Consider the following 24333-nt stretch of genomic DNA (forward strand, 5'->3'; position numbering starts at 1 on the left):
AAGTATGGTGGAGAGAAGTACAGGAGAGAAGCACAGGAGAGAAGCAGAGGGGAGAAGTATGGTGGAAAGAAGCACAGGAGAGAAGCATGGGGGAGAGAAGCACAGGAGAGAAGCATGGGGGAGAGAAGCACATGAGAAAAGCAGGGGGGAGAATTATGGTGGAGAGAAGAACAGGAGAGAAGCATGGTGGGGAGAAGCACAGGAGAGAAGCAGGGGGGAGAAGTATGGTGGAGAGAAGCACAGAAGAAAAGCATGGGGGAGAGAAGCACAGGAGAGAAGCAGGGGGGAGATAAGCACAGGAGAGAAGCTGGGGGGAGAAGCATGGTGGGGAGAAGTATAATGGAGAGAAGCACAGGAGAGAAGCATGGGGGAGAGAAGCACAGGAGAGAAGCATGGGGGAGAAAAAAACAGGAGAGAAGCAGGGGGGAGAAGTATGGTGGAGAGAAGCATGGGGGAGAGAAGCACAGGAGAGAAACATGGGGGAGAGAAGCACAGGAGAGAAGCAGGGGGAGAAGTATTGTGGAGAGAAGGACAGGAGAAAAGCAGGGGGGAGAAGTATGGTGGAGAGAAGCACAGGAGACAAGCATGGGGGAGGGAAGCACAGGAGAGAAGCATGGGGGAGAGAAGCACAGGAGAGAAGCAGGGGGAGAAGTATGGTGGAGAGAAGCACAGGAGAGAAGCAGGGGGGAGAAGTATGGTGGATAGAAGCACAGGAGAGAAGCAGGGGGGAGAAGTATGGTGGATAGAAGCACAGGAGAGAAGCAGGGGGAGAAGTATGGTGGAGAGAAGCACAGGAGAGAAGCATGGGGGAGAGAAGCACAGGAAAGAAGCAGGGGAGAGAAGTATGGTGGAGAGAAGCACAGGAGGCAAGCATGGGGGAGGGAAGCACAGGAGAGAAGCATGGGGGAGAGAAGCACAGGAGAGAAGCAGGGGGGAGAAGTATGGTGGAGAGAAGCACAGGAGAGAAGTAGGGGGGAGAAGTATGGTGGAGAGAAGCACAGGAGAGAAGCAGGGGGGAGAAGTATGGTGGAGAGAAGCACAGGAGAGAAGCACAGGGAAGAGAAGAAAACAGGCCCAGGTTTCACACTGAGTGAGTATAAATACATTTAGAATCTATATTATTAACTATATGTATAATATGTACTGTGTTTTTACTGTACTGTTTTTAGTGTCATTTTGTGCCATTTTGGTTGGTGGTGTGCCCCGGGATTTTTTAAGTATAAAAAGTGTGCCGCGGCTCAAAAAAGGTTGAAAATCACTGGTGTAAGCAGTAGTGAACTTAGATATGGCTTGAGTAAGAAAGACAGAAATCTGGAAATATACTAGTGGTCCGACTAGTTTTTGGGGGCTGTGGGATACAATCTGGTGGTGGCTGCACCTATAAACTCTGTGACACCCCCTTTACACTGTGCAAGCAGTAGTGAACTTAGATATGGCTTGAGTAGGAAAGACAGAAATCTGGAAATATACTAGTGGTCCTACTAGCTTTTGGGGGGCTGTGGGATACAATCTGGTGGTGGCTGCACCTATACACTCTGTGACACCCCTTTACACTGTGCAAGCAATAGTGAACTTAGGTATGGTTTGAGTAAGAAAGACAGAAATCTGGAAATATACTAGTGGTCCCACTAGTTTTTAGGGGGCTGTGGGATACAATCTGGTGGTGGTTGCACCTATACACTCTGTGACACCCGAAATACTCGTCCTAGTAACGAGTACCATCGAGTATCCTAATACTCGAACGAGTACCAAGCTCGGACAAGCATGTTCGCTCATCACTAGTTTCTAAGTTTACGACGTGCTAAAATATTTTTAAGGGAGTATGCTCTCCTGAAGGTGATTCCTGGACATGGAGGAAGGGTGTCTTTCATAAATGGGTTGTTTTAAAGGATCTTCCAATGATTCTTTAGAATTAGTTTAATAGCCTTAAAATCCGAGGAATAACTGAACCTCTGACATATTACAACATATAAATTTTATTGTTAAAATTGCAGAAAAATGACAAAATAATAAATAAATACACAATGAACCATGGCTGACAAAAATGTTAAAAACGACAAACATACAATGAGGGGGCTGCTGCAGATGGACACAAGTAAATAAATAAATAAATAAATAGATGGTAGACTAAAGTGCTACGCCGAAACGTGTGTTGGGGTGGGGGCCGCCGGTGGACACTTTGACTTCTATTATTTATGGTAGGATACTTTAGTAGTTTTTTAATCAGTTGAGATCTATGAATTGTCTATTGCACTCTTTTTGGCTTGTTTAATACATATCATCTACCCATAGCTCTCCTTGTACTGTATCTAGCACTTTAGTCTACCATTATTTATTTATTTATTTATTTATTTACTTGTGTCCATCTGCAGCAGCCCCCTCATTGTATGTTTGTCGTTTTTAACATTTTTGTCAGCCATGGTTCATTGTGTATTTATTTATTATTTTGTCATTTTTCTGCAATTTTAACAATAAAATTTATATGTTGTAATATGTCAGAGGTTCAGTTATTTTTCTATTGGTATTTAGCTTGCTACTAGAACCCGAAGTTCTTAAACCTTACATTTATCCCCCATACATTAGAGCAGTACGGGTAGTGTCTTGTATGGTGGAGTTCTACAGACTTTATATATGTGTTATTTAAAATCCGAGGAGTAGGTAGTGATAAAGTTCAAGTGAAAATCCTTATTAAAATTCTGATATGGGGATGTGGAGCTCTTCTTCCCTGGCTGGAAGCATTGTCGTTGGTTCAGAACTGCTGCTCTCTTGCGGGAATTGCAAATGAGGGATGCAAGATATTTTTTAGCTAGAAACCGTTTTGTTATTATTTTGCTTTGGATCCTGAAGTCTCTGGCCTTGGTACAGTTTCTACGTATCCTGCGGAATTGGCCGACGGGTATGTTGTTAAGCAATTTGGCATAATGCCCGCTTTGGTAGTAACTGTTTCCATCTACATTTTTTAAAAAGGTTTTTGTTAGAATGTTGGTGCCCTCATGAAAGACAATTATATCTAGGAATTCAGCATTATTTGAGTATAAATTGTGTGTGGAGTTCCCGGCGCACAGGATGGCAGCACTGTGAAGGAGCTCCCATAGTAACTCGCTATAGACTCTGCTCCCAGCTGTTACCCGTTACCACGGTAAATACCAGAGCAGCTGACATACTCCTCTACCCGTTAGGGACATGGAGAAACAACAGCAGCGCGCTGGGAAGCAACACAGAGCCCCCTCTTCCTCTATACCTCTCCCACAGAGGGAGAAAACAAAATCCAAGATGGCTGTGTCTCCTCACACAGCAGCGCAGCACATCACCACAGGAGACACAAATATAAATCATTCACCTCCTGCTTCTTCTGAAATGGTCACAAATGACCCCAACACTGAATCTTTTATTCCTGGACTGTCTATTTCCTGTAAATCACTAGCCATAGAAGTGGCCAAAATAATAACACCAGACATTACTGCCTCCTTGGAAGCCACTCTAATGACCTCACTATCTGCTATACAGGGAGACATTTCTCATCATACCTCCTAAATACATGAATTAGAAGAGCGCCTAGGGTTAGTGGAGGATGAACTAGCCATGACTAAATCTAAGCTACAAACAACTATGAAACTTACAGCAACATTAAGGGACAAGACAGATGATCTAGAAAATAGATCAAGACGGAGTAACCTTCGCATAATAGGTCTGCCTGAAAGCAAACCATTGTCACAATTATCCATCATCGGTACCTCAGAATTACCACAGACTCTAGGTTTACAAGGCTCTTGTCAAGTAGAAAGGGCACATTGTATAGACCCTCCAGCAAACACTTTAACCCATTCCAAAAAGGCGACTACTAACAAACCGAGACAAGTGATAGTCAAATATCTTAATTATGCAGATAAAGCTGCTATTTTACAGGCGTTTACGAAAATGAAAACTGAAGTTCTTATAAGAGGTCACAAAATTCTGATATTTAATGACTATTCTGCTACAGTAGTCCAAAAATGAAAAGCATTTGCCCCAATATGTACGGCTCTGGTACATCAGCAAATAAGATTTGCACTCCTCTTCCCTGCTATTCTAAAAGTCTTCAAATCAGACGGATTTACCAGTGTATACCAGACCCCTGAAGAAGCTTTGTCTCTCCTAGAGAATTTGAGAGACCCGACTTCTGCTACTCCTCCTGTGGATAAGAACAAGAGACGACGTCTTGATAGTCCTACATCTCCTTCAGCAGATATGGAGTGATGAATTATACTGACTAACATGTCTAACAGTAGTCATCATCTTACTTTAGATATTTATTTATATCTCCTATTCCTTTATATTCCCTCATTTTCTCCCTTTACTTATGCTTCTCCTATTCTACTATAACTTCTTAAGGTTTCATCTTAAAGAAAGAGTTTTCCTTTACCAAATTAGTCATGGCATTTGTTTACTTGTACAAATCCTGCTTGAACTGGAAAATGTATAGGAAGAGATATTGCTATGTAGCATTATTGATATTAGCGAGTTACGTTTTCTCACCATGTTTCTATTTGTTTTCTATTTCTTCTTTTTCTTGTATCTTTCTATTTTCTCACCAGGCTATATGCCCGCTCGGAGTCAGCGAATACTCCGTATGTTTCTGTGTGAAAAAAGTGAAGTCTTATACCAACTTTCTTTCGCTTATTTAGTTGTAAGATTTAGATATATTGCAATATTATTGCTATACTGCTCTCTGTATATATTATGTAAGGTTTTTTTCAGTTTTTATGCTCTCAGGTCTAATTGTAACATGAATCTCTCATCTATATTTTTCTTATCCCTACTACTGCTGTGTGCTCTTGGGGTGCCTGCCTCTTATCACTTCATCCGCTCCTGGCTTTTATGAAAATCTTTTCTTGGAATGTAAAAGGTTTGCGCTCTCCTTTCAAAAGAGCCCTCATCCTTAAACACCTTAGAAGACTGGGAGCGGATGTAGCGTTATTACAGGAATCTCATTTGTCTGAATCAGATTATGTTAGAATGAAAAGGTTTTGGGTAGGTGAAGTCTTTGGATCTCCTGCTCAAAATAGGAAGCGTGGTGTGGTAACTCTTATTCATAGAAATTTTGTCCACTCTATTGTTTCTCAAACCTCAGACTCAGAAGGGAGATTTCACCACATGGTTTTGGATACTCCATCTGGACATATAAGCTTATATAATGTTTATGGCCCTAATAACAGACGAGCTCCATTTTTCCAACACTTAGAATCGTCACTTTTTCAAGATGGTGAATCCAAAATAATAGTAGGAGGTGACCTCAATACAGTTTTAAACCCGCATGAAGATAGGAAATGTTCCACTCCTCTGACAAGGAATTCTCCTCCTCCTGAATTATTTTTAACAAATTTGTTATCTAGTACTCATCTAGTGGATTCCTGGCGTCATCTTCATCCTGAAGAAAGAGAATTTTCTTTTTTCTCACATTCTCAGATGGCTTGGTCCAGACTTGACTATATGTTAGTCTCACAGGGAGCCTTGAGCCTACTAGATGACTCTGTCATAAATGATATGGTTATATCTGACCATTCTCCGATTACTTTAACCCCACGTGATTCTTACCCTAAAGGAACAGACATTATTTGGAGATTCCCAGCAGTTTTAGCTTCAGATGAAGTCTTCAAAAATCTTCTTAAAAAATGGTGGTCACAGTTTTGCGACACTAATTCGCAACATACCACAACTCCTATACTGTTCTGGGAAACTGCCAAAGCTGTACTAAGCGACAATATAATCTCTTATCTCTCTGCACGTAAAAAAGAAGCGACCACCTCTTACAATACTCTTACTACTAAACTTCGTAATGCATACACTACCTTCTTATCTTTACCTTCTGAACAAAATAAATCCCTTTGGTGTATAGCAAAAAAGGAATTTGAATTAGCTCAAGAAAAACTTAATAATTTATATAAAGATCACTATTTTTCTCGTCTTTATAAATATGGTAATAAAACAGGAAAATTATTAGCTAACTTAGCAAAGAGTAAACGCCCTATTTCCCATATCAAAAATCTGAAAGATCATAATGGTTTATTACATTCTAATCCAAAAACTATTTCTAATATTCTTCATAATCTTATAGATCCCTTTACTCTTCTGATCTTATAGATCCTTTAGCGTGTCAACAGTTTCTTCAGTCTCTGAATCTTCCCAAATTGGATGAATCTTCTCTGGCATCATTAAATGCCCCCATCTCACCTGAGGATATCTCTAAAACAATATCTTCCCTTCATAATAATAAAACACCAGGGCCAGATGGATTTAGTGGAGAATTTTATAAAGTTCTAAATACTGATCTGGTTCCAACTCTCCAAAAAGTATATCAACATATAATAGATAATAAATGCATGTTACCTTCAGGGGAAATGGCCTATATTAGTTTACTCCATAAACAAGGGAAAGACCCACAACTTCCATCCTCATATCGGCCTATTTCTCTTATAAATCAAGATTTAAAAATTATTACGAAAATGATGGCTGACCGGCTTACTTTATTTCTCCCTAAGTTGATTAGTAGCCACCAAGTTGGCTTTATAAAGGGCCGCTCAGCGATAACTCATATTAGGACAGTTCTAACCATACAGGAAGTAGTACGACGAAGGGAAAATCCAAACCATTCACCAGGACTGCTTGCCTTAGACGCTGAAAAGGCATTTGATAATCTTAACTGGGAATGGATGGATATGACCCTCTCTCGTTATGGCATTACAGGACCTTTTAAAGATCTTATCTCTACCATATACAATAACCCAATAGCTCGCATTTATACACCTGGATTCTTGTCTGACACTTTCCCAATCCTTAAAGGAACCAGACAAGGTTGCCCAATGTCCCCCCTTCTTTTTGACTTAGCATTAGAGCCCTTAATTAGATTTCTTCTCCTCACACCTGAATTTAAAGGCATTCAAGTAGGCAATGAAGAAGTACGTATAGATTGCTTCGCTGATGATACCTTATTATTCCTAGAAAATCCCACATCACACATCCTTGGTGTTTTAAAAATCTTGAAAAACTTTGGCTCATTTTTTGGTTTTAAAATTAATATTACTAAAAGCCAATTGTTACCCTTAATACCACACTTGGCTCCCCATATTTACCCTGAAGGTATAGGTATAGCAAAACAACACCTTTTATATTTAGGAATTAAAAGTGGACATACCCCTTCTTCTCTCTACTCATTAAATTATATCCCAATCTTCCAAAAAATAGAACTTGATAGGTGGAAAAATTTACCCCTTTCAATCTTAGGCCGTATTCATCTTATTAAGATGATGTCATTTGCTAAAATATTGTATCCCTTACAAATGATCCTCTTACTACTAAAACATAAGGATAGTTCTCGACTCAGATCAGCCTTTACCAAATTTATTTGGAGGTCAAAACGACCAAGAATAGCATATGATACTCTCAGTCTCCCCAAACATAAAGGTGGTGCTCAATCACCTAATATCAGATTCTATAATTTGGCCTCCATTTTCAGACACATCAGAGACTGGATTAACGGTACTTCTTTCTTTTCTAATTATTCCTTGGAGTCTGCTCTTTCTTCTCCTTGGCCTTTGGCTTCGCTTCTTCACTTCTCTATTTCAGAACTACCCTCACATTTAAAACACAATGTTATTATCGCTGATACTGTTGCCACATGGAAAGCTTTAAGAAAATTGTATAAACTCCCATTTAGTCTTTCTAAGTTTTTCCCATTATGGGACAATCCCCTCTTTCTACATGGTAACATCAATCCTGACTATATGGTATGGAAACAAAAACAAATCACTGACTTAAGTAACTTACTGGACTCAGATAAGGGAGAGTTGTTATCTTGGGAAAAATTTAGAGACATGTATGATATCCCTCCCCATCACCAGGTTTTATTTGAACAACTGTGTTCTTTTGCTATTAATAGAGTTAAATCTTGTGCGAAGGCAGAAAAAACTAATGATTTTGATTTTCTATGCTCCAATTCTTCTCCCACCTTATCTCTTTTACAAATATACCGTAGGATATGTGTTGATTCCTTACACAAATCTCCTCCCCCTTTTCTTCGGAAATGGGCTGCAGAAATACAAACAGATAATTTGGAACAAAAATTGCTAAATAGCATCCGATATGTTACTGCAGCCACTCCCAGTGTGAAATTGAGGGAAATCCACTTCCGGCTACTCCATAAGGCAATTTACGCTTTTAACTTTTCTTACTCCACCATGCCAGATGATTTCTTGACATATTGTCCAAAATGTAAAGAACCTAGCGCAGATTTATTACACTGTGTTTGGTCTTGTTCTCAAATTCAGACATACTGGCAATTAGTACAAACCTTTATTCAGAATACATGGAATGAATTCATACCTCTAACTCTACTCAGTTATGTTTTTCCATGTTGTGTTGGCCGGGGATGGAGATCCCTCTGAAAAACCTATAGCCTCAAAATGTATTCATCTTACTCTGTTATTGGCCTTAAAAGGCTTGCTAAACCACTGGATCTCTGACACACTTCCCACTATTTCTGAGCTAACAACCTCGCTTAAAGAAACTCTTCATTGGGAAATGCTGGATGCAATCCGCAACAAAGATGTTTCCACAAAAAATTTCATTAAAAAATGGAAATTTTTTCTCATAAAGGTTATGTCGCAGGAGGAGAGGGAAGCTGTTATGAAACACTTTTGTAATACTGTTTGGTATCAGACGGCAGAGGCAAGGGGCACCCTAGGAGTACTCAGAGTTCCTTAATTATATTAAAGATAGAGATTCTTTATCTACATTTCTTTCGATCCTGTAGAGCAGTGATTTTCAAACTTTTTTGAGCCGCGGCACACTTTTTATACTTAAAAAATCCCGGGGCACACCACCAACCAAAATGGCACAAAATGACACTAAAACAGTACATATTATACATATAGTTAATAATATAGATTCTAAATGTATTTATACTCACTCCTGTTTTCTTCTCCCCCCTACTTCTCTCCTGTGCTTCTCTCCACCATACTTCTCCCCCCTGTGCTTCTCTCCCCTGTTTCTCCCCCATCCCCAGGTTTCTCTCCCCCATTGTTTTCTCCTGTTTCACAGGGGCACCATAGTTTGGGGAACTTTCCCCGCGGTACACCCGACCATGTGTCGCGGCACACTGGTTGAAAATCACTGCTGTAGAGCATTAATTTTTGTTCTTTAGATTCTATTGTTTTTTATAGCAAAATTTTTTCAAACTTACTATATTGTATCCTACTTATATCTTCCTTTGATAGGTAAATGTATTGTTATAGATAAAATTTGAAAAATCTAATAAAAATATTTTGAAAAAAAAAAAATGTGTGTGAATTCCAATCGCCAGTTATTAGCGTTAATTTCCTTGATAAATTCCAGTATTTCAGATTCGCTGCTGCCCCAAATGATAAAAATGGAGAGGTTTCCCAGCAGTAGCCGCCTGGGACAGGAAGACCTTGGATGAGTCCGGCGCAGGTGACATGCACAGTGGTAGCAAATGCCGCTTAGTATATAACCATAGGCGGTATATTACAGTGAAGATTTATTACAAGCAACGCGTTTCGGCTCTATAAGGCAGAGCCTTCCTCAGGCATGTAGATATACACAGTAAACACTCTTATATACAGATAGTAACTCTAATAGGTCTCAACCACTTCCGGGTGGATGAGGTCAAATGTCCAAAAAAAAAAAAAAAAAAGGGTGAGCAATTATTCTCTTATCAGTCTCATTGTCTCCTAAGCCATGATAGCATAGAATAGAACTGCAATGGTACCTTACAAAAGATGTTCATAAAGTTCATAGGTTTTTGTTTGGAGTCCATATCCTTGTGTGTTGCACCATCTGTCCTCCAGTGACAGTCACATGATCACATCACATGCTCCTTGACGATCACATGACCGGATCACATGACCGGATCACATGACTCACTACGTAAAAAAAGGAACTAGGGAACTACGTCTATTCACAAAGTCAGTTAGTCTAAGTAAAGTGTGCAAGTGCATATTCACAAACGGCTTAGTATAAAAAACAGACATATGTATATGTATAAGATATATAACAAAAATATTACATTTGGGAATATGAGCGTACAGCTATTACTCTTATCTATCAGATGGGGGCACATGTACAAAAAAATATATATAATTAAAAAAAAAAAAATATATATATATATAAATAATAATAATTTAAAAAAAATAATTTTTTAAGGTATATATATATATATATATATATATATATATCGGGTCGATTAAAATACATATATAATTATAATATGTAAATTGGAACAGACATGAATAAGAGTGATAAAAATACAAACCTGTATTTTAGTGCATTCATACATTCATCTATATGAAAAAAATACAATATATATTAAAAGTACAAAAAAAAACCTAAAAATAAAAAAAATATATATATAAATAAAAAATAGATGTTTTTTCATATGTGTTCTATCATCTCATTCAAACCTTCCGATGCAAGTGTCTGCAATTTATAGATCCAGAACGATTGTCTTTTATTCAACCGTGCAATTCTATCTATAGAGCTCTCTGGAATCTGTTCAATCGGGTATACTCAGATCTTATTAAAAATTTTTGCGTGTTCTATCAGCAGGTGTCTAGACACACTATGTTTAATAAATCCCTTTTTTACATTACAGCGATGGTTATTTAGTCTTTTGTGGAGGGGCTGCGTTGTTCTGCCTACATATTGTAGCCCACATTCGCAGTGAAGTAGATAAATTACAAAGTCTAAAGAACAATCTAAATAATGTTTGATAGAAAATTCTTCACCAGTCACCGATGATATAATTTTTTTCTCTCCATCTGCAATATTCGTACAACACAGGCACATTTTTTTTGTTGCATTTAAAAATACCTGCTTCTGTTTTCGTTTTTTGATGTGTCAGAGTCTGTGTGTTTAAAGTGCTGACCCTGCTAGGTGCTATAATATTACGAATCGTAGTACCCCTGCGGAAGGTAATTTTTGGTTTAGCCGGTAGCAATTTTTTTAAAAAAACATCTGTTTTTAAAATATGCCAATGTTTTTCTAAAATTGCTCTAATAAAATGGTTGCTATCATTAAAACTAGTAAGAAAATTCATAAAAATTGTGCATGATTCTTGTTTTTTCTTTTTAGGTAACAGAAGATCACTCTGTTGCTTCTTCAAGTTTTTCTTGTATGCCTCTTGGATCAGCTTTCTGGGGTATCCTTTTTCTTAAAATTTATTCTTCAATAGTGAAGCTTGTTTTTTATAATCCTCCACCCTAGTGCAGTTCTTTCTAACACAATGGAATTGGCTATAGGGGATATTCCTCACCCATTTTCCATAATGGCCACTGGTGTAATCAAGGAAACTATTACCCCTAGGGGGTTACGTATCCCCCACAAATCATCCTTTCCGAAGGATGAAATGTACACTAAGGAGTGGGATACACTACTACTAGATTGTTGCGATCGTATGATAAATTTTGTAATTACCAAAAGGAAGCATATGTGTGAGACCTTGGTTGAGGAAATTGAATACATTTCTTCACAACTGGAAAATTATAGAGAACACAAGGAGTATATGATCTATCATAATCTCCTCAATAAGCATATGAGCACCCATGAAAAAGAAATTATCACCAAAAAATCCCTCAAACTAAAAAGGGATAAAATGGATTATAGTACAAATCAGATCTATCCAGAAGATAGAAAAAGCAATAATACCACAGAAGAAAAATTAGACACTGATAATGCTACCAACACTATTCACAAACACAGGAATCATTTTCACAAAGATAGGGGAAAGCTCCCACACACAGTAAACAGAGGGACACAAAACAGAAACCACTTTATTCAAATATAGTAAAACGCACAAACACTGGACACAATGGTAGTTCTCATATACCCCCCAAAGGTAAAATTACCATCTGGGGCCCCTCACTGGTAAACCCCCTATCACACTATTTAAAGATTCACACATATCAGCCAATGTCAACCTACCATCAGCTATACACATATCCTGTCCTTTAGTGAACAAAGAGCTGCCAGAAGCCAGTCAATTGGGGGAGGAACCATCCCCCCTATACTGGAGATGGATAATGATATCACCGACAGGGAAGAGGACATCACCATCTGTGAGTCCATTAATGACTCACTGATAACAGTTCATCCTACATCCCAAGATATATCTCCCACGCAGGAAAGCCCTAGTGATAATATTGGGGCTACAATTAACTCTCCGGTCTCTTTTTTAGAATTTCCCCCACTAAGGAGGGAACTTCTAAAAGACTTTGTAACTCCAGTGCAACAGCCTGCCCCACAGAAGAACACAATATGGAAATATCTAGAGAAAAAGAGTTCTCAACAAAAAAGAAAAATAAATTCAGAGGGTGCAGAGGGGGGCGAGGATCTAGGAAACATAAAACCACAAAACAAAAAGGACAGAGGGATGGAAAAGAAAGTAGCGTAAAATTTTTTAACTTATCCTCACATAGTCTGACCACTGCTGAAAAATCTGTATTAAGTAAAGGATTATCTTTCTGCCCGACACAGACCGCAGATGAGTTTGATATTTTTCTAGATCCAAATACCTTCTTGAGAAAACTCACACTAGCTAGACACTTCGAAATAACAGCAAAAAATCCCCCACTTTGCACTATGGTTAATAACCTCGAAGGGGACACTGAAAATGCTAATATAATACACCAACCAGTAAAGGGAAAGTCATCCTTTTACCCCCTTCAACATAGAGGGCACCATGTACAGACTTTTTTTAAATTGGTCCGTGAAGACTTCAAAAAAGTTTCGCACCAAACACAATCACAAGAGAATCTGAAACAAGATGAAAAAATTGCTCAAAAAAATCTGCGTAAAAACAAATAACTATACGGGAATCAGATAAGGGAGGAAGTATAGTGATTCAGAATCGCCAGGACTATTTTGGGGAAGCACTTAGAATTTTAGAGGATGACAAATATTATAAAAAAAACTCCCTGCTAATCCCCACAAGGAATTTGATAAAGAATACATGTCTTTAATTGAGGAGAGTTTTAATAATGGTCTTTTAAACAAGCAAGAAACGAATTTTCTAACGGTTAATAATCCCAAGATTCCTTTTTTTTACCATCTCCCCAAAGTCCACAAAAATTTAGAAAATCCCCCTGGACGCCCTATAATAGCAGGGATAGGTAGTCTGACAGCGAATTTATCTCATTATGTGGACCTTTTTTTGCAAACCGAAGTGGTAAAGCTACCTTCTTTTTTAAAGGACTCTACAGGACTGATCAAAGAGCTGGTGGAGATCAAATGGGAGAGTGATTTTATTTTTCTTACTCTTGATGTTACCTCACTATATTCAAACATAGAACATGACCGAGGGCTGGAGGCTATGGAATTCTACCTGAAAAATAATGGCTTTTTGGAGGATGCTCAAATTAAATTTTTAGTGAAAGGGATGCATTTTGTTTTAAATCACAATGTTTTTACCTTTCAGGAAGGTGTCTATCATTAGACCAGGGGTACCGCAATGGGGACTCGGGCCGCGCCCAGTTATGCAAATTTATTCATGGGGCGGTTCGAGTCCCTATTTATTATGCGGTCCCCTTGTTTTTTTAAACACATAATTTATTATAAAAGATATATTGATGATCTTTTTATCCTGTGGAGGGGCGACACCAGCATTATGAAAGATTTTATTGAACATCTGAATATAAATGATTGGGGCCTCCAATTCTCTCCATGTTTTGATATTATTAGTCAGAATATTATTTTTTTGGACTTAGCAATAAGTCATGAACATGGTAGTATTATCACAAGTACAAATTTCAAGAAGGTGGATTCCAATAGTTTCCTTAATTACAACAGTGGCCATTATGGAAAATGGGTGAGGAATATCCCCTATAGCCAATTCCATTGTGTTAGAAAGAACTGCACTAGGGTGGAGGATTATAAAAAACAAGCTTCACTATTGGAAAATAAATTTTAAGAAAAAGGATACCCCAGAAAGCTGATCCAAGAGGCATACAAGAAAAACTTGAAGAAGCAACAGAGTAATCTTCTGTTACCTAAAAAGAAAAAACAAGAATTATGCACAGTTTTTATGAATTTTCTTACTAGTTTTAATGATAGCAACCATTTTATTAGAGCAATTTTAGAAAAACATTGGCATATTTTAAAAAAAGATGTTTTTTTTTTAAAATTGCTACCGGCTAAACCAAAAATTACCTTCCGCAGGGGTACTACGATTCGTAATATTATAGCACCTAGCAGGGTCAGCACTTTAAACACACAGACTCTGACACATCAAAAAACGAAAACAGAAGCAGGTATTTTTAAATGCAACAAAAAAATGTGCCTGTGTTGTACGAATATCGCAGATGGAGAGAAAAAAATTATATCATCGGTGACTGGTAAAGAATTTTCTATCAAACATTATTTAGATTGTTCTTCAGACTTTGTAATTTATCTACTTCACTGCGAGTGTGGGCTACAATATGTAGGCAGAACAACGCAGCCCCTCCACAAAAGACTAAATAACCATCGCTGTAATGTAAAAAAGGGATTTATTAAACATAGTGTGTCTAGACACCTGCTGATAGAACACGCAAAATTTTTTAATAAGATCCAAGTATACCCGATTGAACAGATTCCAGAGAGCTCTATAGATAGAATTGCACGGTTGAATAAAAGAGAATCGTTCTGGATCTATAAATTGCAGACACTTGCACCGGAAGGTTTGAATGAGATGATAGAACACATATGAAAAAACATCTATTTTTAATTTTTTATTTATATATATATATATTTTTTTTTAATTTTTAGTTTTTTTTTTGTACTTTTAATATATATTGTATTTTTCTCATATAGATGAATGTATGAATGCACTAAAATACAGGTTTGTATTTTTATCACTCTTATTCATGTCTGTCCCAATTTACATATTATAATTATATATGCGTTTTAATCGACCCGTAATATATATACACCTTAAAAAAAATTTTAAAATTATTATTATTTATATTTTTTTATTTTTATTTTTTATTTTTTTATTATATATATATTTTTTTTGTACATGTGCCCCCATCTGATAGATAAGAGTAATAGCTGTAAGCTCATATTCCCAAATGTAATATTTTGGTTATATATCCTCTACATATACATATGTCTGTTTTTTATACTAAGCCGTTTGTGAATATGCACTTGCACACTTTACTTAGACTAACTGACTTTGTGAATAGGCGTAGTTCCCTAGTTACGTTTCTTACGTAGAGAGTCATGTGATCCGGTCATGTGATCGTCAAGGAGCATGTGATGTGATCATGTGACTGGCACTGGAGGACAGATGGTGCAACACACAAGGATATGGACTCCAAACAAAAACCTATGAACTTTATGAACATCTTTTGTAAGGTACCATTGCAGTTCTATTCTATGCTATCATGGCTTAGAAGACAATGAGACTGATAAGAGAATAGTTGCTTACCCTTTGTTTTTTTTTGGACATTTGACCTCATCCACCCGGAAGTGGTTGAGACCTATTAGAGTTACTATCTGTATATAAGAGTGTTTGCTGTGTATATCTACATGCCTGAGGAAGGCTCTGCCTTATAGAGCCGAAACGCGTTGCTTGTAATAAATCTTCACTGTAATATACCGCCTATGGTTATATACTAAGCGGCATTTGCTACCACTGTGCATGTCACCTGCGCCGGACTCATCCAAGGTCTTCCTGTCCCAGGCGGCTACTGCTGGGAAACCTCTCCATTATCCTGCATCTCCTGGTTTTACCTCGAGACACCTAGAGCTGGCAGCGGTGAGCTTCTCTAAGTTTACAATAGAGTTGTGCCTATGCTTAGCACAACTCGCCCAGGTGAGCATATTGCTGTTCACCTTTTGTAGCCTCTACTAACCTTTGCTTGGATACTAAACTAGAAAGCGCCTCGATCTCTCCTTTTGTTTTGTAAATGATAAAAATGTCGTCTATATAGCGAAAATAGTGGATACATTTTGAGAAAAGTGGAGTTGGTAGATGATTTTAATTTCAAAGTTGGGCACAAATGTACTGCCCAAAGCTGTCCTACGGTTATGTTTGAAGATCTTTTTATTGAATTGAAATAGAATGAATTGGATGGCATCTAGGATAAATTCTTTCTGGACAGGCGGCATATTGGGATCACTGGTGAGGAATTCCTTGACTTATTGTCCTCCCAACTTATTGTCAAGGACAGTGTAAAGTGAAGAGATGTCCATTGTGACAAACAGAAGGTTTTCTGGCCAGGTGAGTGATGTAATTTGTTGAATGAAGCGGGAGGAGTCCCGCGTATATGACTTGAGTGTCTGTATGTGTCTTTGTAGGTTAAGTATCAACGTAACGCGATAGGCTGCATGTAAGTGAGTTTATACCCGAGATAATACCGGGGGGTCTGGTAGCGTTTTTGTGAACCTTGGATAAGTAATAGAAGGTTGCCCGAATTGGTTCCATGATGTTAAGAAATTCATGTGCAGATTTGTTGATGACCCCTAGTGAAAGGCTTGTGTCTATGAAATGTCGGTACTTGGTAGTATAGGCTTGTGGTGGGTTGTTTTCCAAAGCGATGTAGAATTGTGTGTTGGAGAGTAATCTATTGGCTTCCAAGAGGTAGTCTTCTCTGTCTAGGAGGACAATACCCCCATCTTTGAACATGAATTTCAAACTATGGATCCACTATTGTCGCTATATAGACGACATTTTCATCATTTGGGATGGTAGCGAATCCGAAATACTGGAATTTATCAAGGACATTAACACTAATAACTAGTGATTGGAATACACACACAATTTATACTCAAATGATGCTGAATTTCTAGATACAGTGTAGATGGTAACAGTTATCTACACTACCAAAGTGGCTATTATGCCAAATGGCTCAACAACATACCCTTCGGCCAATTCCGTGGGATACGTAGAAACTGTACCAAGGCCAGAGACTTCAGGATCCAAAGCAAAATAATAACAAAATGATTTCAAGCATCCCTCATTCGCAATTCCCGCAAAAGAGCAGCACTTCTGAACCAACAACAATGCCTCGAGCCATTCTGATTTTGATCCAGCCTCCGGATCAGAATTTTAATAAAGATTTTCACTTGAACTTTATCACTACCTACTCCTCCGATTTTAAGGCTAGTAAACTGATTCTAAAGAATCATTGAAAGATCCTCCAAAATGACCCATTTCTGAAAGACACCCTCCCTGTCCATGAATCAACTTCAGGAGAGTACGCTCCCTTAAAAATATTTTAGCACCTAGTAAACTTAGAAACGCTACTATTAGCAATAACCAAACTGCCACTTCAACATCATTTTTAGCTAATTCAATAGGGAGCTATAGATGCGGTGCTAACAAGTGCAAATGTTGCCCTACCATTACCCATAGAGTCACAAGCTTTGGATCTACCACCACGTCTTCCAAATGAAATCCTACATTTCATGTAGCTCGGCATACGTCATTTAACTGCTGATCTGTTCCTGCAGCATCCAATAAGTCGGCCGCACCACACAACCCCTCCGTGCCCGTATGAACCAACACAGGTCAAATGTTGAGAGAGGATTCCTGCTTCACAGCGTGTCACATCATGCGACAACCTGCAATAACTTTAATTTCTCAGCATTTACTCTTACACTCATTGAGACCATTCCAGCAGGAGGCCAGAGATTCCAATTATTTTGGATCTTTAAAGTGACACTGTCACCCCCTTAGTGCATTCTGACATCTCTACACAGGTGTAAAGGGTAAATTTAGTGTTTTTCATATCTTATTTCATATCATACGTCATGGTGCTTGTTCAAGTAAAAAGTGTCCTTTTATCAACTGCAGATTGTATTAAGTGGGCGTGGCCTCGCGGTACTAGCGCCACATAACCCCGCCCACAACGGCACGGTTGGCCCCGCCCCCTTGACGCCCATTGGTTGTCCAACGTAAAGGGGGTGGAGTCTAGACCTTTCGGCCAGCCTGTTCCAATGGCCAGCGAGGGGGCGGGGCCAATTGTGCCGTTGTGGGCGGGGTTATGTGGCGCTAGTGCCGCGAGGCCACGCCCACTTAATACAATCTGCAGATGATAAAAGGACACTTTTTACTATAACAAGCACCATGACATATGATATGAAATAAGGTATGAAAAACACTAAATTTACCCTTTACACCTGTGTAGAGATGTCAAAATGAACAAAGGGGGTGACAGTGTCACTTTAAGATTAAAGAGGATGTATCACCAGGTACATCCTCTTTAATCTGACACAGGGATAGAACGGTCCCGGGCCGGTGCCCACCCCCAGTGGGAGGGAATTCCCTCTCCTGTATGACGCGGCTCCGTTAGAATCAATAGAGCTGCGTCATACAGGGGAGGGAATTCCCAGTGCTTTAGCACCGGCCCGGGACCAGTGGATACAATACATCCTTTTTAAAACTCTGATACCACAGGGGCTCAATGAGTACAACTAGTCAATGTATCTCTGATTCTACTGTCACATTTATGCTTATTTTTAATTTTACATATACATATTGTTCATTATGTTACAACTGTTACTGTCTCACATGCATAACAGTGCCTATTTCATCTATCTACACACTTTATTACATCCTTCTTACATACTACATACGAATCATGTCCCACACATGATTCACATACTCTATTTTTCAGTGTTCATATATCTATACAGTGCATCTAAATATAGTCATCGCTTATCCCGCAATATATACCAGCTTCCACTTATAGAGAGACTACGAGCATGGTACATCTACCAATATTTATCCTATTATGCCAGGTCCCAATCACTATACTATCTAGCCCGTTACTACTGCCACCTAACACTATAGCCCTCCCGTTTCCGTCTGCCCTGTACGCCCCACTTACCCATACCAGGTTACTCATTGACACACAATAGACAATCCAGCCTCCCGGCTGACCTCCCTATAGCTCCGCCCCCTTTTGCACACCGCAACGGCGGTATGGGGATTTCACAGTTTGCCGCATACTGACAATAGCCTGCTATCTGAGGATTGAGCTCATGACAGTGATACCAAAACCTTCTACTACACAGAGACTACGATCTTATCTCTGCACTAATGCATGCTACACAGTCCTTACAAATGTTATATTTATTTGAAATACAATTTACAAAACTCATATTTACATCTTATGTTTACACTTGCTACCCCTCCCCCCCCCATTGGTGGTCCAGTTTGGCAGGCTTTTTACCATTTTTAAACCATGTGTTTGTTTTTAATATCCATGCACACTTGTTCTGAGCATTTACTATTACACCCATCGAGACCATTCCAACAGGAGGCCAGAGATTCCAAAAATTGCGCAGACAGGAGAACTTTTGAATCTTAAAGCTTAAAACTCTGATACCACAGGTGCTCAATGAGTACATTGAGAATGTACTCAACTAGTCAATGTTCTACCGTCATTCTTATTCTTAATTTTACATATTTATTTTTTACATATCTATCTATCTATCTATCTATAGTCTATATCCATATCCATACGCTATAATGACACATAGTGTCCTCCTAATTGTGTTTTAGACATGATTTCTCTTTATTCTTTTTGACAATATGTTCGTTACATATATTTTGAATTTTTTTAGACAAGATTTTTCATCATAACCTTTATTTATACCCCTGTTAATCTACATCATGATATCTATTGACCTCTATTGATCCTTATTTATCTCCATTATTCATGTATTTCACTGTTCCTGATCAATCATTATCATGTTTTATTAATCTTTATTTATGTCCACTGATCATGTTTTGTATTGACTCCGACAGATCAGGCCTATTTCATTCTATGTGTACCACTTATTTATGTATTATTTATTGTTCATTATCTTACTACTGTTACCATCTCACATGCATAACGGTACGTATTCCATCTATGATGCATCATGCATGTTACACAGTCCTTACAAATGTTATGTTTATTTGTAGTGATGAGCGAGCATGCTCGTCCAAGCTTGGTACTTGTTCGAGTATTAAGGTACTCGATGGTACTCGTTACTCGGACAAGCATCTCGCGATACTTGAGAAAATTTCATCATCCGTTTCCTGTAAGTTTGGGTGCTATTTCTCAGCCAATAAACATGCAGGAGACTCCTTGGTACATCCTGCGATGATGTGGGACGCATACATGTCGATAGCAGTGATTGGTTGGCCAGATCAGATGACCCTGCCATATAAAAATTGCGTCCGCCAGTGTTCGCTTCAGACGTATGCTGGAACAGATTAGGGACAGAGCTGCTGCTGGTCAGGGAGAGCTTTAGGGAGGGAATTAGCGTTCTAGTAGGCAGGGAATACTAGCGAAACAAACAAACAGCCCTTGTAAGGGCTTCAAATCATTTATTATTTGTATTACTACAGACTGCTGGCTGGGACTTAAAGTGCAGCCATGATTTCAGCAGCACACTGTGGTGATCGGCTGCTGGCAGAAAGGGGACATTAGGTGTTGCATATAGACCCCTAAGAAGTGCTCAGTGTACTCTTTTTTGATTTTGTGGCTGGGGGTGCTGCTGTACTACATTGTATTGCTGGGATTTGTAGTACATCTGTATAGAATTTCACTGCTTATTGTAAGGGGGTGTCACAGAGTGTGTATAGGTGCAGCCACTACCGGATTGTATCCCTTAGCCCCCAAAACTAGTGGGGCCACAAGTATTTTTTCTGATTTCTGTATTTCATACGCAAGGCCTTTCTAAGTTCACAACTGCTTGCACAGAGTACATGGAGTGTCACAGAGTGTGTATAGGTGCAGCCACTACCGGATTGTATCCCACAGCCTCCCAAAACTAGTGGGACCACAAGTATTTTTCCTGATTTCTGTATTTCATACGCAAGGCCTATCTCAGTTCACAACTGCTTGCACAGAGTAAAGGGGGTGTCACAGAGTGTGCATAGGTGCAGCCACTACCGGATTGTATACCACAGGCCCCAGGCATGAGCGCCTCCCGCTGTACACCCACCCATTCACCTCCACTATGCTTAAAGTCAGACTCCAGACTGCTGGCTTGGACATGCAGTGCAGCTACCAAGATTTTAGCAGTACACTGTGGTGATCGGCTGCTGGCAGAAAGGGGTCAGCAGGTGTTGCATACAGACCCCTAAGAAGTCCTCAGTACTATTTTATTATTATTACTATTATATAGTATATACCACCATCTTTCACAGGGCAATTAGCAGTGAGCTTTGATGTGACTGCAGTCATAAATGAAGAAATAAGAAAATATACAGGACAGGTCACACTAGTTTCTGGAGGTTGTCGTATACAATCTGTGGGGAACTGCAGCTATATAGTATATAGTATATGCCATCATCTTTTACAGGGCAATTAACAGTGAGCTTGGATGTGCCTCACCACTTCCCCGGAACACATCCAATCAGCAGGGATCTTGCACTAGCCCACCCCCTGTGTGATGTCGGTATTGCTTTAAGAGGAGCGGTCACATGACCGCACCATGCAGTGTGTAGAGAGAGAGAGAAAGCATACTGTTAGCGGTGCACAGAGCTCGTCATTGACAAAAAGCTGCTGGTGCTGCTGCTGCTGTTGTGTACTACAGACTACTGAAAAGATATTGTAGGAAAGGAAAGATTAGGAAAGCAGAGAGGAGAAACATCTAGTGATTGAGAGAGAAATATAGAGAGGGCGAAAGATAGATAGATTAGGCATAGGACAGCAAAGGGTGCATGGAACAAAAACGTGCTGTACAGATATACAAGTCCTATACTTTTGTTAATGTGTGTAACGCCTGAAGTCGTGGATTCACTGAACCGTCACTAGCGATGGTAGTAACCGCACCAGGGAGCGGAGTCTAAGGGGCCGCTGGTTTTCACCAGAGCCCACCGCAAGGCGGGATGGGTTTGCTGCGGCAGGCGACCCCCGGGTCCCTACCCCTGGCTTGATTGCTAGTGACAGCAGGCGAGGCGTGGCAGGAGCAGTAGGCAGAAGATGCAGGCAGAGGTCTGTAGGCGTAAACGCAGGTGGCAGGCAGTGCTCAGGAACAATGGATAAGCAGCGGACAGGGACTAGGGACCGGGACAGCGGACAGGGACTAAGAACAAGAACTAAGGTCAGGAACAACAGGGAGCTGGGCCAAACGCTATGGGAAGCATGTAGAGGCTCCAACACGAGGGACAGGGTATGCTGCGATTTATAGGGAGGGATTAGTGCAACTTCCAATAAGGGGCGGACTGGCCCTTTAAATCTGAGGCAGCCGGCTTGCGCACCCTAGTAGGCGGGGACGCGCGTGCCGGCCGACACAGCGGGTGACAGGAGCGGGGCGAGGTAAGGCGCCCCCCGGGACCGAACTAGTAGCAGCTCCGGGTCCCTGCACATGGACCCCGGCGGCTGCATGGGGCAGGGGGAGGTTGCGGCGGCGGCCCGGAGCACGGAAAGCCGCCACGGCCGTAACAGTACCCCCCCTTTGGCCTCCCCCTCTTTCTTGCCTGCAGATGGAGGCAAATCAGTGATGAAGTCTATCCCTATGTGGCACCAGGGACGGTCTGGAACTGGCAATGGCTCAAGTAGACCGGCAGGTCTTTGACGGGGTGACTTGTTTTTGGCACAAACGGCACAGGAAGCCACAAAGTCCTTGGCATCCTGGAGGAGATTGGGCCACCAGTAGTGGCGAGAGATCAATTGCCCCACTTGAAAATTCGTCTTCGAAGTGCACGGCGCACATAGGTCTTTCCGGGAGGCACTCTCTGAAGAGTAGAGGTGACGAATGGCACTAGGCGATCGGGAGGTATAATGTGGCGAGGGGATGTGGATTTGAGGATGAAACCCTTCTGTAAGTTCTCCTGGATGTAGGAGGACATGGCTTCAGTCTCGGGTACGGAGAGAGGGTACACCCGACCTTGTGAAGGAGAAGTTCCAGGAAGGAGGTCTATGGGACAATCGTACCCCGGTGAGGTGGTAGAGAGTTCGCCTCCTTGGCAGAGAAGGCATCAGCCAAGTCTTGGTATTCCGCCGGTAGGCCGGATAGAGACTTGGCGGGGTCAGGTGACGACATAGAGTATTTAGGCTGAGGTGACTTCAGACACCGGTTGGAACAGTCCTTACCCCAACTGAGAATCTCCCAAGTTCTCCAGTCCAGCTTAGGGGCATGTAATTGCAGCCAAGGGAGTCCCAGGAGGATGGCGGAAGAAGAATGGGGCAGGACTTAGAAGGAGATCTTTTCCTGATGAAAAGTGCCCACCTGGAGGACTAGAGGTGCAGTCTGGTTGTGCACATGGTCGGTAAGAATCTCGCCCGTGACCGAGGAGATAGTCAGGGGTCTGGCTAGTTGGATCACGGGTAGCCGCCATCTTTGGACTAATGTTGCTGCAATAAAACTGCCTGCTGACCCAGAATCGAGAAAGGCAGTAGTCTGGGGATTTTGTCCCGTGGGTGTCTGGATGGAGACTGGCATAGACAACCTTGGAGAGGTGGCATTCACACTTAGGGAGGCCTCTCCCACCAGACCTAGGTGCTGGCGTTTCCCGGACGCTTGAGGACGTTGGGGAAATCTCAGCCGAAAGTGATCCGGACCACCGCAGAGTGATCCGGACCACCGGACGCGCACGCCGGCCGGCACAGCGGGTGACAGGAGTGGGGCGAGGTAAGGCGCCCCCCGGGGCCAAACTAGTACCAGCGCCGGGTCCCTGCACATGGACCCCGGCGGCTGCATGGGGCAGGGGGAGGTCGCGGCGGCGGCCAGGAGCACGGGATGCCGCCGCGGCCGTAACAGTGAGTATATCACATCCGTCTTATCCTAAGAGACAAAAATACCTGGTATAGCAGAATATCTTAAAAAAAGGTATATATATATATATATATATATATATACAGTATATATATATATATATATATATATATATATATATATATATATATACAGTATATATATATATATATATATATATATATATATATATATATATATATATATATATATATAGACAATTTCTATACTTGGGCCCTTTTGATAGTGTATATATCACATCCATCTTATCCTGAGAGACAAAAATACCTGGTGCAGGTGTATATCATAAAAGTCTTAAAAAAAGTGCTCTATATATATATATATATATATATATATATATATATATATATATATATATATATATATATATAAAAGTATATATATACACACAAGTCCTATATATTACAGAAAATACTGTTCTCATCTACCAAGTGTAGCAATCAGAATTTGAATATAAAGTCATGGCACAGCAGCAGCAGGAAACCTCACAAATCGTTTCAGGCAGAGGGCAGGGCAGAGAGTCTGGCTCAAGAGGCAGAAGAGGAAGTAGCGCAGGAAGAGGGTCCAGTGGCAGGCCTAAGCTTC

General features: G+C 40.3%; 1 protein-coding gene across 5 annotated transcripts in view; it reads left to right on the forward strand.

Moving 5' to 3' along the window:
• Positions 1–24333, forward strand: part of SEMA6B (semaphorin 6B) — a 683939-nt gene that overhangs the window by 286158 nt on the left and 373448 nt on the right. The window contains exon 1 of one of the 5 annotated variants that reach the window (XM_069964534.1): positions 15311–15381. The exons of 3 other annotated variants lie outside the window; for them this stretch is intronic. In XM_069964534.1, the coding sequence (XP_069820635.1) occupies positions 15334–15381 (48 nt within the window). In that variant the 5' untranslated portion in view covers positions 15311–15333. Of the gene's footprint in view, positions 1–15310; positions 15382–24333 lie in introns of those variants that run through there. One more of the 5 variants, XM_069964535.1, reaches the window with a different exon arrangement.

Source organism: Dendropsophus ebraccatus, chromosome 3, assembly GCF_027789765.1.
Source record: "Dendropsophus ebraccatus isolate aDenEbr1 chromosome 3, aDenEbr1.pat, whole genome shotgun sequence".
NCBI lineage: Eukaryota > Metazoa > Chordata > Amphibia > Anura > Hylidae > Dendropsophus > Dendropsophus ebraccatus.